The sequence below is a fragment of the Macaca nemestrina genome, chromosome 2 (assembly GCF_043159975.1).
Source record: "Macaca nemestrina isolate mMacNem1 chromosome 2, mMacNem.hap1, whole genome shotgun sequence".
NCBI classification, from domain to species: domain Eukaryota; kingdom Metazoa; phylum Chordata; class Mammalia; order Primates; family Cercopithecidae; genus Macaca; species Macaca nemestrina.
In genome coordinates, this window is record NC_092126.1 from 121,678,477 (window position 1) to 121,700,164 (window position 21,688).

A 21,688-nucleotide genomic window follows, 5' to 3' on the forward strand; every position below is an offset into this window, starting at 1 on the left:
ATATTTTTTTTCTTTCCTTTTTTTGTTAGAGATGAGGTTCCACTATCTTACTCAGGCTGGTCTTAAACTCCTGGGCTCCTGTGACCCTCCTGCCTTGGCCTCCCAAAGTGCTGGGATTACAGGCATGAGCCACTGCGCCCAGCCTGTTAAGATGTCTTCAAGAGTACTCCAGATGTCCTATGAATTTAGATATCGCTAGTGATGCTTAGGAAACTTCAATGATGGCCCTTGCTTGGTTTCTCCTTGGGGTGAGAGAAAGAGAAAAGGGCTAGCAACAAACGAAACCTAGCGCTGCAAGTTTGAACAAGAATAGAAGAGGGGCAGGGGCTCTGTGGGGCTCAGTCACTAACCGGGTGTCTCTTTGCTCTCAGCTGAGTTCAGCATTTGGACCCGGGAAGCAGGTGCTGGAGGCCTCTCCATCGCTGTTGAGGGCCCCAGTAAGGCTGAGATTACATTCGATGACCATAAAAATGGGTCGTGCGGTGTGTCTTATATTGCCCAAGAGCCTGGTATGTATTCAGGGTTCACAAGAGGACATTTTCCTTGTTTGAACATGGTTAGGTTGCAAGGAACAGAAATCCATCAAGTTTGCTGAAGTCAATGGGGATTCTATGTGTATGGGCACATGGGAGAGCCTCCTAGAAATCCAGTTGCAAGATACATGGCCAGACCTCCTAAGGGTGGGAACGCTTGTTCTGGTTGCCTCTTGTCTTTCTCCATTAGCCTCTCTGCTTCTTGCTTTCATTCAATTGCTCCATTCTTTCCACCGACCGGCCTTTGTCTGCCCACCCATGGCTACCTTGGCTGGCTGCCCCAGAAGAGTGACCTTGGCATCTGAGCTCCCTCTGTCAGGAGTTCTTAACCTTTTGTGTGCCATTAACTCTTGCCATCTGGCGAAGCCTATGGGGACTGTTCTTGGGATAATGTTTTAAAACACATAAAATGAAATATGTCACATTATAAAGGAAATCAATGATACTAAATACAGTTACCAAAATCTTATAAGAACAAATATGCAACATAGAAACATGCATATCTTCATTAATACATTAAATCATAAGATTTGGTGACAATATATTAACTGTCATCAAAGTAGCAAAGTAATAAGTGAAAATGATATGTCAAAATAACTGTAAAATGACATAAAAACATCTATAATTTTTAATGATGATATAAGTAATATGTACTTACAATGTGTTGTGATTTCTTGTCAACATTTCTGAAGAAAGGACATGGTAAATTTCAGTTAGTGGATGGTGAAAATTAAAATGTAGTTTTTTTCCCATTCAAGTCCATGGATCTCCTGAATTCAATACACAGGCCATCTGGGGACCCTGTGGGCCCCGGTTAAGAGTCCCTGGCCTTGCCCCACTAAGGAAATCATATTGGCCCAGCCTCAGCCAGGCAACTCCCACTCAACCAATCAGCTGTGGCCATTGAGGAGGGCTGGGTCTCTCTGAAGGCATTTTAGCCCTTGGTGAGAAGCAAGAGGTCACTCTGGGTTCAGAGTCTCTGAAATGATGGGACTTTCCTGTCCTCATAGGTAACTACGAGGTGTCCATCAAGTTCAATGATGAGCACATTCCGGACAGCCCCTACCTGGTGCCGGTCATCGCGCCCTCTGACGACGCCCGCCGCCTCACTGTTATGAGCCTTCAGGTGAGATGCAAGGAAGCATCCATCTCCTTGGCCACAGGCCACCAGTGAGACCCCTGGACTCCTGAGGCCGCTTCAATGTCCCCTTAGGTGCTGAGGCCCCTTCTCACATTTTGACCACAGATGTCACCCAGTCACTGGGGAGCTTTCCTGCGGCAGAATCAACTCCCCATACACTTAGGGCAGATGACACTTGGGGCGAGCAAAAACAGAGCCACAGTCAACAACACACCTTAATGTTTGGGGACAAGTTTGTTTTTAAAGGTTTATTTAAGAGAAACAAAGGAAGCCTGTTCATAATTGGTTAAGGGATAACAAGGGCTTTCAAAACAAAACCAACACAAAAATAACAGTGCAGTGATGTTTTAGCCTGCTGTTGTTGGCTGCCCTTCCTCAAGAAAGACAGTTGCAATTTATTATGATTCATTTATAATAAGTGTGCAGGGAACTATGTTAAGAGCTTTATCAGTGTTACCTCAGGAAATCCTTGCAATAGCCTGACAAGTAGGTTCTCTTGACCCCATTTTAATGACGGAAAAACAGAGGTACAAGGAGGTTTTGTCCACTGGGAACCGCTAGTATGAGGCAGAGCAGAGGCAGTGTGGCTCCAGAACCTGTATTTTTGTTTGTTATTGTTGTTGAGACAGAGTCTCACTCTGTCATCCAGGCTAGAGTGCAGTGGCATGATCTTGGCTCACTGAAACCTCTGCCTTCCAGGTTCAAGTGATTCTTCTGCCTCAGCCTCCTGAGTAGCTGAGACTCCAGGCGTGCACCATCACACTCAGCTAATTTTTGTGTTTTTCTTAGAGATGGGGTTTCGCCATGTGGGCCAGGCTGGTCTCAAACTCCTGACCTGAGGTGATCCGCCCCACCCCCCTCAACCTCCCAAAGTGCTGGGATTACAGGCATGAGCCACTGTGCCCGGCCAGAACCTGTGCCCTTAACTACAACCTCTCTAACCCCCACCTGTCGTTGTGGCACACGGTTGCATAGTCCATCCCATTAGGATACCAGGAGATGCAACGTTTCTCATCGTCCTAAACAGGTCACTTAATTCAAGGTTGCACTAGCACCTTCAGCCAAACGAAGAACCATCAGGGATGCCTCTGGGTTTTTGCCCAGGACACTGAAAAATAATTAGGTGTCTGAATTGGGAGTAGCAATTAAGTTGTGAAATAACACTGAAATCCCAAAGTATGATTTCTGGGTAAGAGTTTCTAAATAGCCTTGAGCTGCCCCCAGTTCTTGAAAATATTGGATTCATTAAAATCCAATCTGATGTCTAAGATCAGTGATATGATTGGCTCTAGTTCTCTACACTTGGTTTACATTTGAGATTCTAATCTTACTCTGAGGGGAACTGGGATACCTCCAGTAGTTCCAAACGTTAGTCTTTCATTTAGGGACGTAAACAGAACCCAGACCAGACTCAGTCCACACATTGAAGCGGCCTCATCCAGAGAATACCAAGGGTACTAACTGGTTACTGTGGTGTAGATGTTTTTCTTGTGTTTCATTTAAAGGCTTCTTAACAGAAGTGTCTCTTGTGACCAACTTAACTGAAACCTACAGAGGGAGATAAACCCAGCACTTGTTGAGGTCAGGAGCTGCCCTCATGCATCTCGAAGATTTCTTTCGAATCTTCCGAGGCATTTATCTCCCTCTTGAGGATTTAGTGGCAAGCGGAATCAGGTAATGTAAATTATGCTGTCTAAAAGGAGCTGGTTTGGAAAAATCCTCTCCAGGAAGCTTTTCTGTAGAGTCCTCTCGTCATAGCTGGGTCATAAATGTTTCAGTAAGTACACATCAGGCTGTTTCTCAAGCTTTTGTAACCAGCTGTTGCCGCAGGAGGGGCGTGTTCATCAGCACGCCCCCTGTTCTTCCCGGGTCATTTGATGCCGAGTGATATGGAAATTATTGATCAGAGATTTCGCAGAGGCCCACGCAGCAACATCTGGGACTGGTTAGCAAAGACAGGCATGTATCATTTTGTCTTGCTTTTGAGACTTTCTAGGAAACGGGAGTAGGCTGGCATTTGGGGTGGGGGTGGGATGGGAGTGATCTGGTGATCAAAGACTTTCTAATTCTGTGTTCCATCCACCTTCCTCAGTCTCTATCCCTTAGGGCAGCACAGTCCAATAGTAGGTTCTGCCGTGATCAAAATGCTCCAAGTTTATGCTGTGCAGCATGATAGCCACTAACCACATGCGACCATTGAACATCTGAAATGTGGCCAGAGGAACCAAGGAGCTGGACGTTTAGTTTTATTTAAGTGCATTAAATTGAAATATATGTATATATGGCCACATGTGGCTGGTGACTACCAGATTAGCCAGTGCAGCTTTGGGACCTTGCCATGAAGATGTGGTTCTTGGACCAGTTCTTGGACCTCAGCATCACCTGAGAACTTCAGTCCCAGACCCACTGGATCAGAATCTGAGTTTTAATAAGATCCCCAGATGGTTTGCTTACACATAAAGCATGAACCATGCTGCTTCAGAGTTATTGCCTGAGGAGTGGCTGTCCGACCAAGTCTAAATCAAAATTACTGACTTGCAAAATGCTGCTGTTTGGGATTGGCCAGTCTTAAAATATCTCCAATGTTGTTGCTCAGCTTTGTTCTTAACCATCTGAACTTCTGATCCCCTCCTCCCAGAAGAGGAGATAGTTTCCAAGACAAAGTATGGGGAGTGAAACTGATCCAGAGAAGAGCAAAAGCTATGTCTTTCTATGACTTCTTGTGGGGATACAACCTCTAAATGCATATTAATATTTAATAAGCTTATGTTTTCAAGCCTCTCTGTATATGGGCTAGGCCCTGTGCTGAATGTTTTGCATGCACAGCTTAATTTGATCTTTATAGTAGCCCTCGAGATGGATCGTTATTATGCCCATTTTACAGATGAGGAAACCAAGACTCGAAGAGGTTTGGCAACCTGGATATATAGCTAGGAAATGGTAGGAAATCCAGGGCTGATTTGTAACTGCTATGGAGTACCGCCTTCTTTGCACATGTGGCCCTTTATAATATGTTCCTCCAGGTCTGCCCTTGAGATAACAAACAGCATAACATAAAACTGTGTTTGTGTTCGTGAGTGCATGACTTTGTTAGCTGCCAGTATCCTCCTAAAAGAGGATACTTTTTTGACCTGGAACATACTGGGTTTTCTGGCCTGCATAGGTGTTATTTTGAATGCTGAGATGATAGTCCTTTTGACCAGGATGTCTCAAGTATCCAAACCTAGAAATCATCTCTTCCAGGCTGTATCAAGATGGTTTGCATAGGAGACCATGCAGATGCACGTCTCTGCTGTCTTACGTTAAAAATGCAGAATGGCTCACCTGCTCTTTTGTTGTCATATGTTATATAGAAAAACATTCTGGGCCTATTTGCATGAGAACTGTCACCCAGAGTTTTGGGTAGGGTCAGTGTGTGCCACTGAACAGGAACGCTGAGGGCCATAACCTGTCTAATGTATTAAATTCTCAGGAATCGGGATTAAAAGTTAACCAGCCAGCATCCTTTGCTATAAGGTTGAATGGCGCAAAAGGCAAGATTGATGCAAAGGTGCACAGCCCCTCTGGAGCCGTGGAGGAGTGCCACGTGTCTGAGCTGGAGCCAGGTGAGCAGGAGGCCTGCTGGGGGGTCCTAGCACCAGCACTTTCCAGCAGAATGTTCTTGTAAATGTGCGTCCCAAAGGAGGGCTGATCGGTTTCATTACTGCCAGTGAGTAGTGGATTCCCTTTGCTATTGCCAGATGTTGTTTATAAATTAGCGTTTAAACCTGTACCAGGAATAGGCAGACCCTTTACCCTGGGAGAGAATTCTCATTCTTTCTTTCTTTTTTAAACAAATGCTGGGCAGGGTGCAATGCCCTAACCTGGGAGGCCAAGGCTGCCGTGAGCTATGATTGTGCCGCTGAACTCCAGCCTGGGCGACAGAGCGAGACCCTGTCTCAAAAAAAAAAAAAAAACAAAAAACAACAACAAAAAGAAGCATACACACACAACACAAAAACAAATGCTGCTTTGTTTTCTGTTAGTTTTTCAGATTCCTTTTGCATGACATTCATCATGATTTTTCTTACATATTGTAACAACATCTTATAGATTTTTATTATATCGTTGACCTTATGACGTGAGTAAGCATACTTTGATCTCACTTTACTCTAAGGGAAAGGTAGGTTAATGTTCTATAAATTAAAAAAGAAAATCTGGGTCTCTAGGCCCTAATGTCCTAAGATTTTTCTTGCTTGGTGCCTTGGTATATGGATTTAATCAACTTTAAAGAGACAGTGTTACCGGTGAACATAATACATTTATTAAGTGTCAGAAACTTGAAGGAAGGTATAGGGCTCAAAGAGTTGCTCACAGTTCATGAAGTCCTGGCCAAAAAGCAGATGATGACCCCAGATGATCGCCATTACCACAGGAGAACTGAGAAGCAAATGGTAAAGATGGTCAGAGCAGGAGAGAGAAATAGTTTCTGCCTTGGTGAGTTCAGGAGGGCTTCTCAGAGGAGGTGACATTTGGTGTGGGCCTTGATGTATGAGGGGGAGACCTATGATCACTGCCTTATAGGGCATTTGTTGTGTGCCTGGCTATATTTGTATAGTGTAGTTGGAAATCTAGGCTCTGACCAGGCATGGTGGCTCACATCTGTAATCCCAGCACTTTGGGAGGATCAGTTGAGCCCAGGAGTTTGGGACCAGCCTGGGCAGCATAGTGAGACCCCTTCTCTACAAAAATAAAGTAAAAAAAAATTAGCCAGCCGGGCGCGGTGGCTCACGCCTGTAATCCCAGCACTTTGGGAGGCCAAGGCGGGCGGATCACAAGGTCAGGAGATCGAGACCACGGTGAAACCCCGTCTCTACTAAAAATACAAAAAATTAGCCGGGCGTGGTGGTGGGTGCCTGTAGTCCCAGCTACTCAGGAGGCTGAGGCAGGAGAATGGCGTGAACCCGGGAGGCAGAGCTTGCAGTGAGCCGAGATCGCGTCACTGCACTCCGACAGAGCGAGACTCTGTCTCAAAAAAAAAAAAAAAAAAAAAAAAAAAAAAAAAAAAAAAAAAAAAAAATTAGCCAGGCATGGTGGCACACACCTGTAGTCTACTTGTGAGGGATGAGGTGGGAGGATTGCTTATGCCCAGGAGGTTGAGACTGCTGTGAGCTGTGTCATGCCACTGTACTCCAGCCTGGGTAATGGCAAGACCCTGTCTCAAAAAGAAAGAAAAAGAAATGTAGGCTCTGTGTGAACATTGAGATCTATGTTTCCCAGTAGTCAGAAAGGGCAGTGGGGAGCCTCAGGAGGAACAAGTGTGAAGGATGGGGTCAGATCCCGGTTTTAGCCTGAAAGGCCAGGTGGCGAGCTGGTGCTCCCAGAGTGGTCCATTTGAGAAAGCAGCAGCACTGGAAATGGAGAAGGCCAGAGCGCTATGGTAGCCATAGAGAATGAGAGAGAGAACCCATTCCAAAATGTTCCGTGTAGCTTAGTGATTGGGCGGCAGATGACAGTACAGTTGTCAGAACTAGGGCCAGCCAGGCAGAGGGTGGGTGAGGATTGGTCAGGGCCTTAAAGGGTTTAATATTTTGCTTTGAGGGGTTTTGAAGGATCCCCGATACCCACATGGAGATGTTTACTAGATCACTGTGAGGTTTGGTGGCCTCAGCCCCAACAGTCCCTCACTGGGTACCCTCCCTCTTCTCTTAAAGCCAATGTGCTTCAGGAGAAGCTGGCTCCACCCCAGGCAGGATTTGAACCCCTACAGATGTATGAGATCATTAGCATGACACAGTTACTATTGATTGCAAATTACAAGATGCCCAGCTCAAGCCAACTCACACAATAAAGGGGCCCAGTGAGTTGCATAACTGGAAAGTTCAAGAGATCCAAGATGGGTTTCAGCGATTTGATTTGGTCATTGAGCTGGGCCCTGCAAGGCCTCCAATATCTCTGCTGTTCTGCTTTGTGGGCCTGGTTCTGAGGCTGGCCTTCCTCTTGGTGGCAGGATGGCTCCAGCAGCACCAGATGTCCCACCTTCACGCCACATCAGTTAAGAATCCTCTCAGGCTCACGCCTGTAATCCCAGCACTTTGGGAGGCCAAGACGGGCGGATCACGAGGTCAGGAGATCGAGACCATCCTGGCTAACACGGTGAAACCCCGTCTCTACTAAAAAATACAAAAAAACTAGCCGGGCGAGGTGGCTGGCGCCTGTAGTCCCAGCTACTCGGGAGGCTGAGGCAGGAGAATGGCGTGAACCCGGGAGGCGGAGCTTGCAGTGAGCCGAGATCCCGCCACTGCACTCCAGCCTGGGTGACAGAGCGAGACTCCGTCTCAAAAAAAAAAAAAAAAAAAGAATCCTCTCAGGATTCTTAGAAGTCGAGAGGCTCCTTTTCCCAGAAGTCTCCAGCACACCTCCCTTCCCATCTCACTGACCTGGACACATGCCCACCGCTGAGTCATTGCCTGTGGCTAAAGAAGTGCCCTGTGTTCATTGACGAAGGCTTAGCGAAGGATTTTTCCCTGATCCACTCAGGGACTACACTTGGATGTGGCGGTAGAGCCGGCTTCCCCTAAAGCACATTGGCTCTCAGGGAGGCAGATGGGGACCTAGCTAGGGGACTGTTGGGGGATGTTCAGTGCCAAAGGATGTAGGGTGCACAGCTCCATGGAGATGCACCTCTGTGGAGACCTCCAGAGGCAGGGAGAAGAGCTTTGGGGAACACAAATTCTGAGAGGGATGAAGAGTCCTAGGAGCCAGGGAGAGACTGAGAAACTACCTGGAGAGGCAGGAGGAGAACAGGCTCTGCACCCCGGGCAGGAGGGCTTCAAGGAGGAAGTGGTGATCAGGTGGTGCACAATGAGTAGATGTTCTAGGTGCCCATTTCAGTTAACAGATTACCTTGCTACATGCTGTGACCCAAACGCACAGCCAAAAACCTGCCCTGTGGGGCAGTTCCTAGCTTTGAGCTTAATTAAGGAGCATTAATGCCAGTTGGAACCATTTTTCCCCCTTCAACTGGCCACATAGAGAAACGTAGAAAAAGCGAGGTTTTCTTTTTTCCCTTCATATATATTCTTTTTAAATTCTTGTTATGCCTTCCCAAAACAGAGACTTTCAACAGTAGTTAGAATGGCCATCTCCCAACATTTAAAAAAAAACTGAACCCCCGCAATGGGTGAATGAAGTAAAGGGTAGTAACCTAGAGTTCAGCTGAGTAGGCCACTGTGGAGCCTTAAGTGGTGAGGTCTTCCAATTTCAGAGTGATGTGTCTTCAACTTGTATCATCGTTTTAGTGGAAAAACATCATTTAATTTTGGTGAAATGAGATTCATCTCGTGACAGGATTAGTAACAGCACTCACGGAATTTCACATTCAAAAAGTGAGGTTTTCTAAAGAAAGGAAGGGGTCTTCTGAGGCAGGGGTCAGAGTCTTGTCCTGTGTTTATAGGATTTGCGATGTGGATGTGTTTTCCTTGGGGTTGATGAGGGATACCCAGGGGGGTCCGTCTGGTTCTGAAATCCAGGATGCTGAGGGCCAGGCTCCCTGTAGAACTGTTGATTTTAAATGGGCCATCTCGGGTTGGCCTCCATCCTTTGTCCTCACTGAACTCGGGGGTGTCCATTTGCCTGATTTCACCCTGTGCCTTTGCTCATTCTTCTAGATAAGTACGCTGTTCGCTTCATCCCTCATGAGAATGGTGTTCACACCATCGATGTCAAGTTCAATGGGAGCCACGTGGTTGGAAGCCCCTTCAAAGTGCGCGTTGGGGAGCCCGGACAAGCGGGGAACCCTGCCCTGGTGTCCGCCTATGGCGCAGGACTCGAAGGGGGCACCACAGGTAACCCACTCCTCTGCTTCTTGAAGCCTTAACTGAACCAGCTCCAGGGACAAGCCAGATGGAAATCCTCAAGCGCCATGGAAGCTTTTTACACGCGCTTTCCATGGAAACTGGGGTCATGCACACTTTGGAGGCGCTTGCTGTCCAAAGCTGTTTTGGGAGTTGCGGTTTGGCCCGTGATAAATTCAGAGTAAGAGCTTGATGGCTGTGTTGTCACACCTCATTACTGTTAGTTGTGATTCAGATTTCTTCCTCTGCCAGGTTTCTTGACTTTCAGAACAGGATGCTGATAGTCAGGGAACACAGCACAGTGTCATTAATTTTGAGGGTTTCTTTGCCTACACAGAATTCATGATGCGTCCAAGGGGGCTCCTACCCATCTGTTCTTTCATGGTACCGGGCTCCCAGAAGTGCACTGAAGCAGCAGTAAGACCTGTCCCAGCCTATCTCCTCCTCTTTTTACTCTCAGATCTTAATGGAGGAGGAGAAAAGACTGAAATGGTCAAGGAATTCTGAAGCTTTTTGGACCCATTGCAATTTATTTTTATTCTTTGCCACAGATGGGACATGTTTGATTGTGAAAAATACAGGCAGCGAAGAAGTAAATAAAGTGGGACTCACTCCATCATCTTCTCTCCTCCTCCCCCACCTGGGTCCAGAAGCAAACGGTTCCAGGAAGGGAGGGCCTTCACCCTGTCTGTCATCTCATTGTCTGTCTTCATTCTTGGTTGCTGGGTTGGTTAGCTAATCGGTTCATTAGACAAGCAGACACAGAGTTTTGCTTTTGTCTTACAGAAGGAATCTTACTGCATCTACTGTGATACAGCTTGTGTTTTTGCTTTGACCTCTTAAAGATCTTTCCATGTCAGAACAGATCTTCCCCTCCTTTTCCTGGCTGTGTGAGAATTCCTGCTGTGAATCATGGTTATTTGAACAGGTGGCATCGGGTGGTGTGCAGTGAGTGCGTCACTGTTATGGAGGCTGCCAGGGTGGAGAGCCGGTCCTTAGTCTCTGCAGGGGAAGTGCGCAGTGTGGACTCACTGGGGCATGTTTGCATTTGGTGTTACTTTGGACCCCCTTGGGAAAGCAATATGTCCGGGTTTCTTGAGTCTCTCGTGTGTGTACCCCCACCCCACATAAGGAGAGTGGGATGGAGCAGACTTGCCTCCCAGGGGTGAGGGGTGAGTGACTGCATGGTTGCCTGGCATCCAGCCCCAGGAGCAAGTGTCCTGTGTGGCCAAGGGGCCCTCTCCAGGTGCAGGAGTGACTGGTGGGCTGGCAGGCTGCCCGGGACTCTGACCAAAGCAGTGGCCTCAGCAAAGCCACCCACAGGGGTGGTGTGAGTGCTGCCAGACTCCCCAGGCAAATCCAGTCTGGCTCCACCCTGAACTCTGGGCCTGCAGCTTGCCTTTTGTGAAAGGCATGGTATCATTTTACCATAGGCGATGTCCATTTTACAGACGTGGAAAGTGAGGTGCAGAGGTTGAGTCACTCCCCAAACAAACACTCCCCCAAAAAGCAGTCAGCTGGGAGGAGGCAGAACCAGGAATCCATCCAAATCCGTGACCTCAGAGCCTGTGCGCTGAACCCCCGAGCTTGGCCCCCTCTCTAAGTGGCTGGCTCACCCAGAGGCAGTGACTGCATCCCCAGCCCACTTTGGGGTGTCCTAAACCAGGACCCTGTCCTCCCAGCTGCTCAGGAGTCCTTTCCAGGCAGCAGTACTGGCAATTGGGCCCTGACAAGCTACTCACCTTTGAGGGCCCAGGTGGGGTCCTCTAGGCACTTGGAGCGCGTGGCAGGCTTCAGGTCAGGCCCCACAGCAGCTGCTGGGGTCTCCCACACTGGCCAGGAAGCATCTCACCTTCCTGCTGGCTCATGCGGCTGTGCCTGGGCCCTCTCCCATTTCCTTTTGGCTGTTCACACACCTTTTGGGAGCTTAGGTTTCAGGCTGTGCTCTGCAAGTGCTGGACGCTGCTGAGAGAAGGAGCTGCTCTTGCAGGGAAGCTCCCAGCCAGGAGGGGAGAGGTACAGAACCGCCTGCTTCAAACCCTGTGTAAATATTGCTCTTGTCACAGGGAAGGCGTCTTGTTTTTCCAGCCCTCCTGCTCCCAAGCCTTTCCCTAAATATCCATTCTGAGATTACACAGCTGCAGTGTGCATGGAATGAAAAGGTATCTGTGCTCGGCTGCCAGAGTGCCCAGTATCCTGACCTTCTGAACAAAGCAAACCTCCCTCTGTTTTTATGGGTGAGTTTGCTGTATCTCTTGGCTCAAGCTTTAAATGGTCCATTCTGTAGATTTTGGAATAGTGGAATGTGGAGAATTTGAGGCGGGACCCTGCTGGAGGAGGCTTGAGAGGCTGGGAGATAGACCAGGGAGCTCCCGATTCTTTGGAGCCGCTGAGCAATTTTCCTAATAAAATGATCCAGGAACCCCAGTGTGCTCGGGGTATACCAGAAGGGCCTCCTTCCCTCCTTCTATCCCCTTACCTGCCTTGAAGAACAAGAGGTGCTGCATTTAATGTGCATTAAACTCACAGGAACTGGGCCGAATGTATTTGAGGGGGTGGGGGAAGACCGCCGTTCCCAGAGATGTTTTGTGGTGTCAGATACAGGTTGTAGCTAGAGGCAGTGGTGACAGACTTCTGCTTGTGGATTTTTTTCTTCCATCTTCTCTCAAGTAAGTGCTTTAGCTCCAAGTTGGACAGACTTTATGTTTAAATCCCAGTTCTGCTGGTCCCCAGCCGTGTGACTCCAGATGAATTATCTGACTTCACTGTGCCTCTGCTTCCTTTCCTGCAAAACAGGAATAATAACGGGACCCACCTAATAGGCTTGTTTGGAACCATAGAGGAGGTAACAGCCAAGTAATAGCTCTTGTCCCACAACCCCTGATTTATCTTTTCCCACCTTGTCTTCTCTGCCCTTTTGGACCCTCACAGTCAAGATGAACTGATTTTTGGTTGGTCAAAATATTGCATTAGGGCCAAATGGGTGCGGTGGCTCATGCCTGTAATCCAACCACTTCGGGAGGCCAAGGCAGGAGGATTGCTTGCCCCAGGAGTTTGAGACCAGCCTGGGTGACATAGTAAAACTCCATCTCTACCAAAAAAAAAATAAAAAATAAAAAAAATAAAGACAAACTTAGGTATGAAACAGCTTGTTAAAAAATGGTGGAACTTTCCCCTGCAGCCACATCATTTCAACTTCACTTTAAAAATATATTTTTGGCCTGGCACAGTGGCTCACACCTGTAATCCTAGCACTTTGGGAGGTGGAGGTGGGAGGATCACTTGAGCCTAGGAGTTTGAGACCAGCCCAGGCAACACAGCAAAACCCCATCTCTACAAAAAAAAAAAAAATTAGCCAGGTATGGTGGTGCATGCCTGAAGTCCCAGCTACTTTGGAGGCTGAGGCAGGAGGATGGCTTGAGCCTGGAAGATTGAGGCTGCAGTGAGCTGTGATCATGCCACTGTACTCCAACCTGGGCAATAGAGGAAGACTTTATCTCAAAAAAATATTAATAATAAAGCCAGGTGCGTTGGCTCATGCCTATAAGGCCAGCACTTTGTGAGAGCAAGGTGGGCAGATCACTTGCGGTTAGGAGCTCGAGACCAGCCTGGCCAACATGGCGAGACCCTGTCTCTACTAAAAAAATACAAAAATTAGCTGGGCATAGTGGCGAGTGCCTGTAATCCCAGCTACTCAGGAAGCTGAGGCAGGAGAATCATTTGAACCTGGGAGGCAGAGGTTGCAGTGAGCCGAGATCATGATACTGCACTCCAGCCTGGGCAACAGAGCGAGACTCTATCTCAATCAATCAATCAATAAAATATCTTTCCTTATCGTCACCTTACAGCTGCTTCCTGGATGGACACACTGTCTCCTTGTTGCTCACCTCCCGCTTCTTGCCTATGTAGCCCCTGGCCTCAGATCTGCTGCTTGAGGGGCTTCTTGGCTGCACAGATTAGATACCATGATGAGGTTGAGATAGTGGGGAGGGTGGACCTTGGGACAGGAGCCTTGAGCTTCCAGGAACAGCTGGGTTGTGTTTGAGAGGCATGATAGCAGCTCTTTTGTTTTATTGATATCCAGAACAATAATTCTTTCTCTGGACTAGGAGCTATAATTAAACCAAAATATTTCCCAGCTGGGGCAGTGTCTAGAGCTCTGGCAGAAGCACAGCCCTGCCTGGGGATGCTATGCCAGGCATGCCCCATAGAGGGCACTGTAGCGGGCATGTGCCAGGCCTGATGACTGAAGGAGGCTCTCCTGGGCCAGCTAAGTTGTTTCAGGGCTGCAGTTAGGGGATCTGAGGCAGCTCCACTGTCCATCCAGGGGTCAAGAGATGAGCCTGGCACCAGAGCCATGCAGACATCGTTCAAACCCAGCTCTACCGCTTTCTAGTTGTGTAGCACGACTGGCCCCCTCCCTGAGCCACAGAGTCATTTGTGAAGAAGGAATCGCGGAAAGGATTCCATACCACATGTGTCAATGGTGCTGTGCACAGGACCCGGAGCCAGAGTGGGGCACACATGCCCTGTCATCAGGAGCTGCTGTTTTGTTCCTGTGCTTGTTGCTGGAATTCACAGCAAAGTGGGTGGGCTGGCAGGTCACAGTGGCTGCACCCAATCTGCAGCACAGTGCCTGGGGTGAGGGCTGAGGAGGAAGGGAGGAGATGCTTGGCCTCCCTGGCTTCTCCAAGTCTACCCAGAGAAGAAAGGACGGTCAGAGGGGCCCACGCATCCCCCACACCCCTGGAGGGAGAGCTGGGCTCTGGCGGCTGAAGCAGCATTTCAGGCTCACAGTGTGACTCAGGCTTCTCACCCTCAGCCACAATGGCTTATGCCCAGAGGAGAGAACAGGGTGTCCAGGCTGTTGGTGCTTGTGGGCGAAATGTCAGCCATGCTCCTCCTGCCTTGGCCTGGAAAAGGGAGCCCTCACCCCGCAGGACCTGAGGTTCTCTCTGCCAGAAGTTCAGAGCTAGTGTCGGTGGGTTCCCATGCCACCAGGGTGAGCTCTCTGTGAGGGGACCTATGTGTGTCCCTCACCACGGCCTCAGTGCTCCTGGGAAAGCCCTCCGGGCCATCAACACAGCATTTTCTATTCCTTTCTCCCAGGTATCCAGTCGGAATTCTTTATTAACACCACCCGAGCAGGTCCGGGGACATTATCCGTCACCATCGAAGGCCCGTCCAAGGTTAAAATGGATTGCCAGGAAACACCTGAAGGGTACAAAGTCATGTACACCCCCATGGCTCCTGGTAACTACCTGATCGGCGTCAAATACGGTGGGCCCAACCACATTGTGGGCAGTCCCTTCAAGGCCAAGGTGACAGGTAACGATCAACTACCTCCGGAGTTACTCTCCCTTCCTGGGGAGCTGGTTTTGTCAGATCAGTCGTAGTGGAAACTATGGATGGTTTTAGATGTGTTAAAGCTACTTTGAACTTTGAATGTCAGTAAATAGTATGAGATGTCAGAGGGCAGTGTTTGCAACTTACGAAAGTCCACAGAGTGGAGCGTGCAGAAGTTGAGAAAACATGTTCGGTAGTTTTCTGTCTCTAACAGGAAAGAATAGATATTGAAATCTTACGTATTTGTTTAGATCAGGGCCTGAAAAATCCCCTCATTTCTAATTTTCACTTTAAAAATAATCAAAAGGTTTTATTATACTTATAAAAATGTGTCTCCTCCAAAACACTGGAAAAAATACCAAACTATGAAAACCAGTTCACAGCCACCACCCAAGGTAACCACCATAAACACTGTAGTAAATCCCTTCCACATGTCATGATTCACTGTTAAGTAAAGAATGTAGGTTCCTCGCAGAAAAATTAGAAAATTCACATAGAAAAATCATCCTTTCTCATCCACGGAATCATTTTTTGATATTTCATTATATGTCATCCAAAATTTTACTCTGCTTATACATAGACTATTTTACGTAAACGGAAAGATGTGAATTCCACTGGCACATCTTTGCGGGGATGGGGGCTGGGGGAATTGGGAGGGTTCTAGGCCTTGTCAGCCGAGGCCAGACTCATCCATTTGCCCAGAAAGCCAGATCCTAGTTGTATGGGGGTGGGACCGCAGGGGTTTAGAAGACATTATGGGTGTGAGATACGGGTGTGGTGGCTTTTGTATCCAGGTGTTGGGGTGCGCGGGCTCTCCTGGGGCTACTATGTAGGGTACTCGCCTGTCCTCTGGCTGAGAGACCCCTCTTGATCTGGCCATTCACACCTGTCCCCCTCCCTCCCGTATCTTAGGCCAGCGTCTGGTTAGCCCCGGCTCAGCCAATGAGACCTCGTCCATCCTGGTGGAGTCAGTGACCAGGTCTTCTACAGAGACCTGCTATAGCGCCATTCCCAAGGCATCCTCGGACGCCAGCAAGGTGACCTCTAAGGGGGCAGGGCTCTCGAAGGCCTTTGTGGGCCAGAAGAGTTCCTTCCTGGTGGACTGCAGCAAAGCTGGTAGGTGTCTCGGCCTTTTCAAGGGTGGGGTGGGGCGGGGCAGGCTGGACATGCTGGGTACACTGGTCTTCCCTGCTGAGGTCTCCTGCAGTGCCTACCCCCATGTAACCCAGCCATTTGCAAGTAACCATGTTCATGACCCTGTTCTGCACTTAATATTTTTAAATGATTTTCTTCTCTTTTGCCTTTTGAACTTGGGTATTTATTTGGGTTTCAAGGGTCGGTTGCCTGGATTCTGGCATCCAGCACACCTGGGTTGGAAACCTGGTACTGCCACTTCATTCATTCATTCGTTTGTTCATAAAAATTTAGCCATGTGACCTCGGAAAGTTATTAAATCTCTTTCCAAAAGTCAGTTTCCTCTTCTTGGAAGTACCTTCCTTAAGGTGCCTGTGAGAGTAAACAAGAAGATTCTCATAGCTAACGCTTAGAATAGCCGTTACTGTGTGCTAGGGTTTGACACCCATCACTCCTTAAACCTCACAACTAGCTCGTGAGGTATGTGTCGTTCTCATTCCCTGTTTACAGATGGGGAAGCTGAGCTAGGGAGAGGTAAGATTCCAGTCCGAGGTCACCCAGGTAGCAAGTGGCAGGGCAGGGATTTGAACCCACACCGTCAGGCTCTATGAGCCTTCGCTTGTAGTTGCCACACTCTCCCACCTCTCAGGGACCCCAGCGTTATGGCGGAGGCTCCTTACCTTTGGCTCTCATACTCCCTCCTCTTCCTGTGCCTGTCCTGACGCATCCGAATGGAGTAACCACCTTCGTTTGCCTCCTAGGCTCCAACATGCTGCTGATCGGGGTCCATGGGCCCACCACCCCCTGCGAGGAGGTCTCTATGAAGCATGTAGGCAACCAGCAATACAACGTCACATATGTCGTCAAGGAGCGGGGCGATTATGTGCTGGCTGTGAAGTGGGGGGAGGAACACATCCCTGGCAGCCCTTTTCATGTCACAGTGCCTTAAAACAGTTTTCTCAAGTCCTGGGGAGAGTTCTTGTGGTTGCTTTTGTTGCTTGTTTGTAATTCATTTTATACAAAGCCCTCCAGCCTGTTCGTGGGGCTGAAACCCCATCCCTAAAATATTGCTGTTCTAAAGTGCCTTCAGAAATAAGTCCTAGACTGGACTCTCGAGGGACCTGTTGGAGAATCTTGAGAAATGCAAGCTTGTTCAGTGGGCTGAGAAGATCCCGCGTACACTAGGTGCCAACCAGAACTCTTGGTGGAACAGATCACCCACTGCAGCAGACAGACCGGGCACACGATGAGACTGACGTTTCAGAAAAACAAAACTGGCTAGCCTGAACTGCTGGTTCGCTCCTCAGCATTTATGAAACAAGGCTAGGGGAAGGTGGGCAGAGAAAAGGGGGACACCTAGTTTGGTTGTCATTTAGCAAAGGGGATGACTTAAAATCAGCTTAATCTCTTTCAGTGCCCGTGTTAATGTATTTGGCTATCAGATCACTAGCACTGCTTTACTGCTCCTCACTGCCAACACCACCATGCTCTGTGGCCTTCTTACGCTTCTCAGAGAGCAGAGTGGATGTGGTGGCAGCCGGGCCCGTATGTCTCCCAAGTACCTGTACCCTCGCTCTGATGATTATTTCTTGCAGAGTCACCACACGAGACCATCCCGGCAGTCATGGTTTTGCTTTAGATTTCCAAGTCCGTTTCAGTCCCTTCCTAGGTCTGAAGAAATTCTGCAGTGGTGAGCAGTTCCCCACTTGCCAAAGATCCCTTTTAACCAACACTAGCCCTTGTTTTTAGCACATGCTCCAGCCCTTCATCGGCCTGGGGAGTCTTACCAAAATGTTTAAAGTGACCTCAGGGGGCCCATGGATTAGCGCCCTCATCCCAAGGCCTGTCCCTTGACTTAACACTCCACACCCGCCCCAGCCAGCTTCATGGCTCACTTTTTCTGGAAAATAATGATCTGTACAGACAGGAAAGAATGAAACTCCTGCCGATCTTTGGCCTGAAAGTTGGGAATGGTGGGGGAGAGGAAGGGCAGCAGCTTATTGGTGGTCTTTTCACCATTTAGCAGAAACAGTGAGAGCTGTGTGGTGCAGAAATACAGAAATGAGGTGTAGGGAATTTTGCCTGCCTTCTGCAGACCTGAGCTGGCTTTGGAATGAGGTTAAAGCATCAGGGACGTTGCCTGAGCCCAAATGTGTAGTGTGGTCTGGGCAGGCAGACCTTTAGGGTTTGCTGCTTAGTCCTGAGGAAGTGGCCACTGTTGTGGCAGGTGTAGCATATGGGGCGAGTGTTGGGGGTAAAAGCCCACCCTACAGAAACTGGAGCAGCCCGAAGCCTGATGTGAAAGGACCACGGGTGTTGTAAGCTGGGACATGGAAGCCAAACTGGAATCAAACACCGACTGTAAATTGTATCTTATAACTTATTAAATAAAACATTTGCTCCGTAAAGTTCCCTTGGTGTTCTTGGATGCTGTCGCTTCTGAATAAATTGTTTAATCCTAGGAGTTCAACACCACCAGCCTGGGTAACACAGCAAGACCCAACCTCTACAAAAAATTTAAAAATTAGCCAGCATGGTAATGCATACCTGTAGTCCCAGCTACTCAGGAGGCGGAGGCAGGAGGATCACTTGAGCCTGAGAGGCCAAGGTTGCAGTGAGCTGTGGTTGCAACCCTGCACTCTAGCCTGGGCAACAGAGCAAGACAGTGTAACACACACACACACACACACACACACACACACACACACACACACACACACACACACACACTGTAACATCGTTGGAGCCCCAGACCAGCTCCCCCAACCTGTGCCTTAAGGGACACAGACTAGCAACTTGTTTTGACAATGAACCTGGGCTTTTTGGGGGAGTGGGTAAACAAGAAGCTGTCACCTGTCACCCTGCTGTGCTAATTGTTGCTGCCGTCTTCCCCTCCCTTTGCCTCTGTTTCTCTCTTTTTTTTAAATTTTCCTTTTTTGAGACAGTGTCACTCGCCCAGGCTGGAGGGCAGCGGCGGGATCTCAGCTCACTGCAACCTCCACCTCCTGGGTTCGAGCAGTTCTGCCTCAGCCTCCCAAGTAGCTGGGACTACAGGCGCGTGCCACCATTCCTGGCTAATTTTTGTCTTTTTAGTAGAGAGATGGTTTCGCCATGTTGGCCAGACTGGTCTTGAACTCCTGACTTCAAGTGATCCGTCCCGCCTTGGTCTCCCAAAGTGCTGTATTCCAGGCGTCAACCACTGCAACCGGTCTGTTTCTCCTTTTTCTAGAAGAGCTTCTGATTGTTAAATGCTTGGGAGGTACCTAGCACCCCTCCTCCGCCTCCGCCTCTGCCTCCCCCCACCCCCCAGCAGTGATACCGCTTTGCAGATGGCACTACCACCTCAGGTGCTGCAATGACATGTTTGTGGATGCAAAGCTCACTTGGGGGCAGACCCGGGGCCCCTGCCTTCTTGACCTCAGAGTGGGAGTTCTACCCCCCGCTGATACCGCTGTGGAAACAGGAGCCCCCAGATAGGCCTGGCAGGTGCCATGGTGATGGGAAATCACTGCTGGGCCCCCGGCCCTCCAGATGGGGGTTGAGGGTGGAGAGAAAAGCAGGGAAGGGAGACTGGATTTTCTGACACCTGGCTGTCAGTTGGGATCAATTGTTTGCCTCTGAGAGCAGTCTTATCTGTGGCCTGTGCCAGGAAGCACTGCTTCCTGGACTCCTATCTGGGAAGGTCCGTGGGCTTTGGGATTCTGCAGTGGCGGGCAGTTCCCCCGGGTCTGACCGGCCCACAGTTTGATGCTAGTTTGCCCACGGAGGAACACAGGGCACAGCCATTGGTTTCTCCAGTGTGAAGCCCGGTGGCTTTCTGTTGGAGGAGGTAGCATTTGTAAATTAACAGCATGGGCTTTGGTGTCAGGCACCCCAGAGCTTCAACCTTGTGTGGCCCTGGGGAAGTCGCCTTGCCTCACCTCTCTGGGTGGTCGTGAGGATCAGATAAGAGCCCCCAGGGAGATGCAAGGAGCAATTACCTACCAGAGTCTCCGCCACTGCTGTCTGTGACCAACACCTGCCGGAAGTGATGTTCCTTGCACAAGGCTGCCCCCTGGCGGCTTGTTGGTATCGGGCTACACCTGGTGGTCCCCTGCATGGGGGCGCTGGTGATGTCGCCCTGGGGTAAATTTCCCCACTAGAAGCCACTGCCTCCTGTTACATTAAAGCCATCTCAGGGTGGGATGCACCTCTTTATCCGTCAATGGCTAGGAGCACAGGGCAACCTTTACCTGCACCTGGGCTTGGCTGCTATGGAAACCAGCTGTTTGTGCAAACACCTTGAAAACTTTGAAACTTGACCCTGGACAAGCCTGGTGCCAGGTCCTTTCCGACTTTTGTGTTTTCTTTCCAACTTTCACTATTGACTTTGCCTCTTTCCTACTAGGAGTGGACAGGGCCAATGGAGGTGAAGCAGACAGCAGCTGCCCTGCAGAGATTCCCAGGCCCTGCCCACTTCGAAGCACAGAAGCCCGCCTCTTCCTCATCACATTTCCCTTTGCAACCCAGGGAGGCAGGCACCAGGATGCTGCCAAGAAGGAAACATTTTATTAACATGTTTATTTGTTTCAGATGCACTTATAACACTTGGGCCCCCTGACCACATGTCTAGTTTTAGGACTTCAAAGGGGCTTTGAAGCCACATTTTGATGAGTTTGGTGTAAAATAAGTAGGGTGTGTAGGGATTTAATTTCCCTTGAAAGTTGCACAGACTTAAAAATTAGCAGAATAAGCCGGGCCCGGTGGCTAACACTTGTAATCCCAGCACTTTGGGAGGCCGAGGCAGGTGATCTCCTAAGGTCAGGAGCTCCAGATCAGCCTGGCCAACATGGTGAAACCCCCTCTTTACTAAAGATAGAAAAATCAGCTGGCGTTGTGGTGCATGCATGCCTGTAATCGCACTACTCAGGAGGCTGAAGCAGGAGAGTTGCTTGAACCTGGGAGGCAGAGGCTGCAGTGAGCCGAGATCGCGCTACTGCACTCCATCCGGCCTAGGCGACAGAGTGAGATTCCATCTCAGAACAAACAAACAAAAAAAATTGCAGAATAAAGGTTAATGGCAAAATGAGTGCTTGATCCTTGTCAACCCGCCAAGTTTATACTGAAAATGGGGAGCGTTGTTGTTAATTGAAGTGCCCGTTAGCCTCAGTTCTCAGCCCTGTGGAAGTAGAGTCAGGGAAAGGGATGGAGTCTTTCCAAATCTCCACTAACTTGGAGAGGGAAGAGGCTGTATAATCCATATATTTCACAAATGAAAACTCCCAGAAATGAGGATCTTATGTAGGCATTTTTTCCTTTTCACAATAGTAAATCATAATTTGGGGAAGTAAAAATGTCACACTGGGGGCAGTAAGGGCTCAAGCAAGCCTGTATTCAGTTTATTTTTCTGGCTTTGTCCTAAGGATGCTGCCTAAACACATGGTGGGAGGAATCTTTCTAAACAAAGAGATCCTTCTCTGCTTTGTGATAAGGCTTTTGTCTGAGCCCCCAAGCCCACGGGGACCGGCTCATGAGCATGGAATTTAGGGAGACCCACTCCACACCCCTCACACGCTTTTTCTCTCTTCCTCAAGAGTTGTCGAGAGCAAGCAGGAAATGCAGAATTTACGAGCCTGACTTGTGGCACGGATCCACATATCCAAGGGGGTTTTGTATTTTGGACTCGCTTATCTCCCTGGGACAAAGTACAAAGATGAAAG

At 48.9% G+C, this 21,688-nt stretch overlaps 1 protein-coding gene and 1 long non-coding RNA gene across 5 annotated transcripts in view; one reads left to right on the forward strand and one right to left on the reverse strand.

Moving 5' to 3' along the window:
* Positions 1 to 18,400, forward strand: part of LOC105482823 (filamin B) — a 167,860-nt gene extending 149,460 nt beyond the window's left edge. For all 4 annotated transcript variants that reach the window (XM_071091971.1, XM_071091967.1, XM_071091968.1 and 1 more), the window contains 7 exons: positions 372 to 509; positions 1,544 to 1,659; positions 5,147 to 5,279; positions 9,324 to 9,500; positions 14,619 to 14,837; positions 15,768 to 15,971; positions 16,751 to 18,400. In XM_071091971.1, the coding sequence (XP_070948072.1) occupies positions 372 to 509; positions 1,544 to 1,659; positions 5,147 to 5,279; positions 9,324 to 9,500; positions 14,619 to 14,837; positions 15,768 to 15,971; positions 16,751 to 16,938 (1,175 nt within the window). In that variant the 3' untranslated portion in view covers positions 16,939 to 18,400. The remainder of the gene's footprint in view (positions 1 to 371; positions 510 to 1,543; positions 1,660 to 5,146; positions 5,280 to 9,323; positions 9,501 to 14,618; positions 14,838 to 15,767; positions 15,972 to 16,750) is intronic.
* Positions 5,964 to 16,812, reverse strand: LOC139361983 (uncharacterized). Its single transcript, XR_011620110.1, has 4 exons — positions 16,670 to 16,812; positions 11,989 to 12,294; positions 11,252 to 11,549; positions 5,964 to 6,093 (listed from the first exon to the last, which is right to left on the reverse strand). It is a non-coding gene; the product is annotated as an uncharacterized lncRNA (long non-coding RNA).
* Positions 18,401 to 21,688: the final 3,288 nt, after the last annotated feature.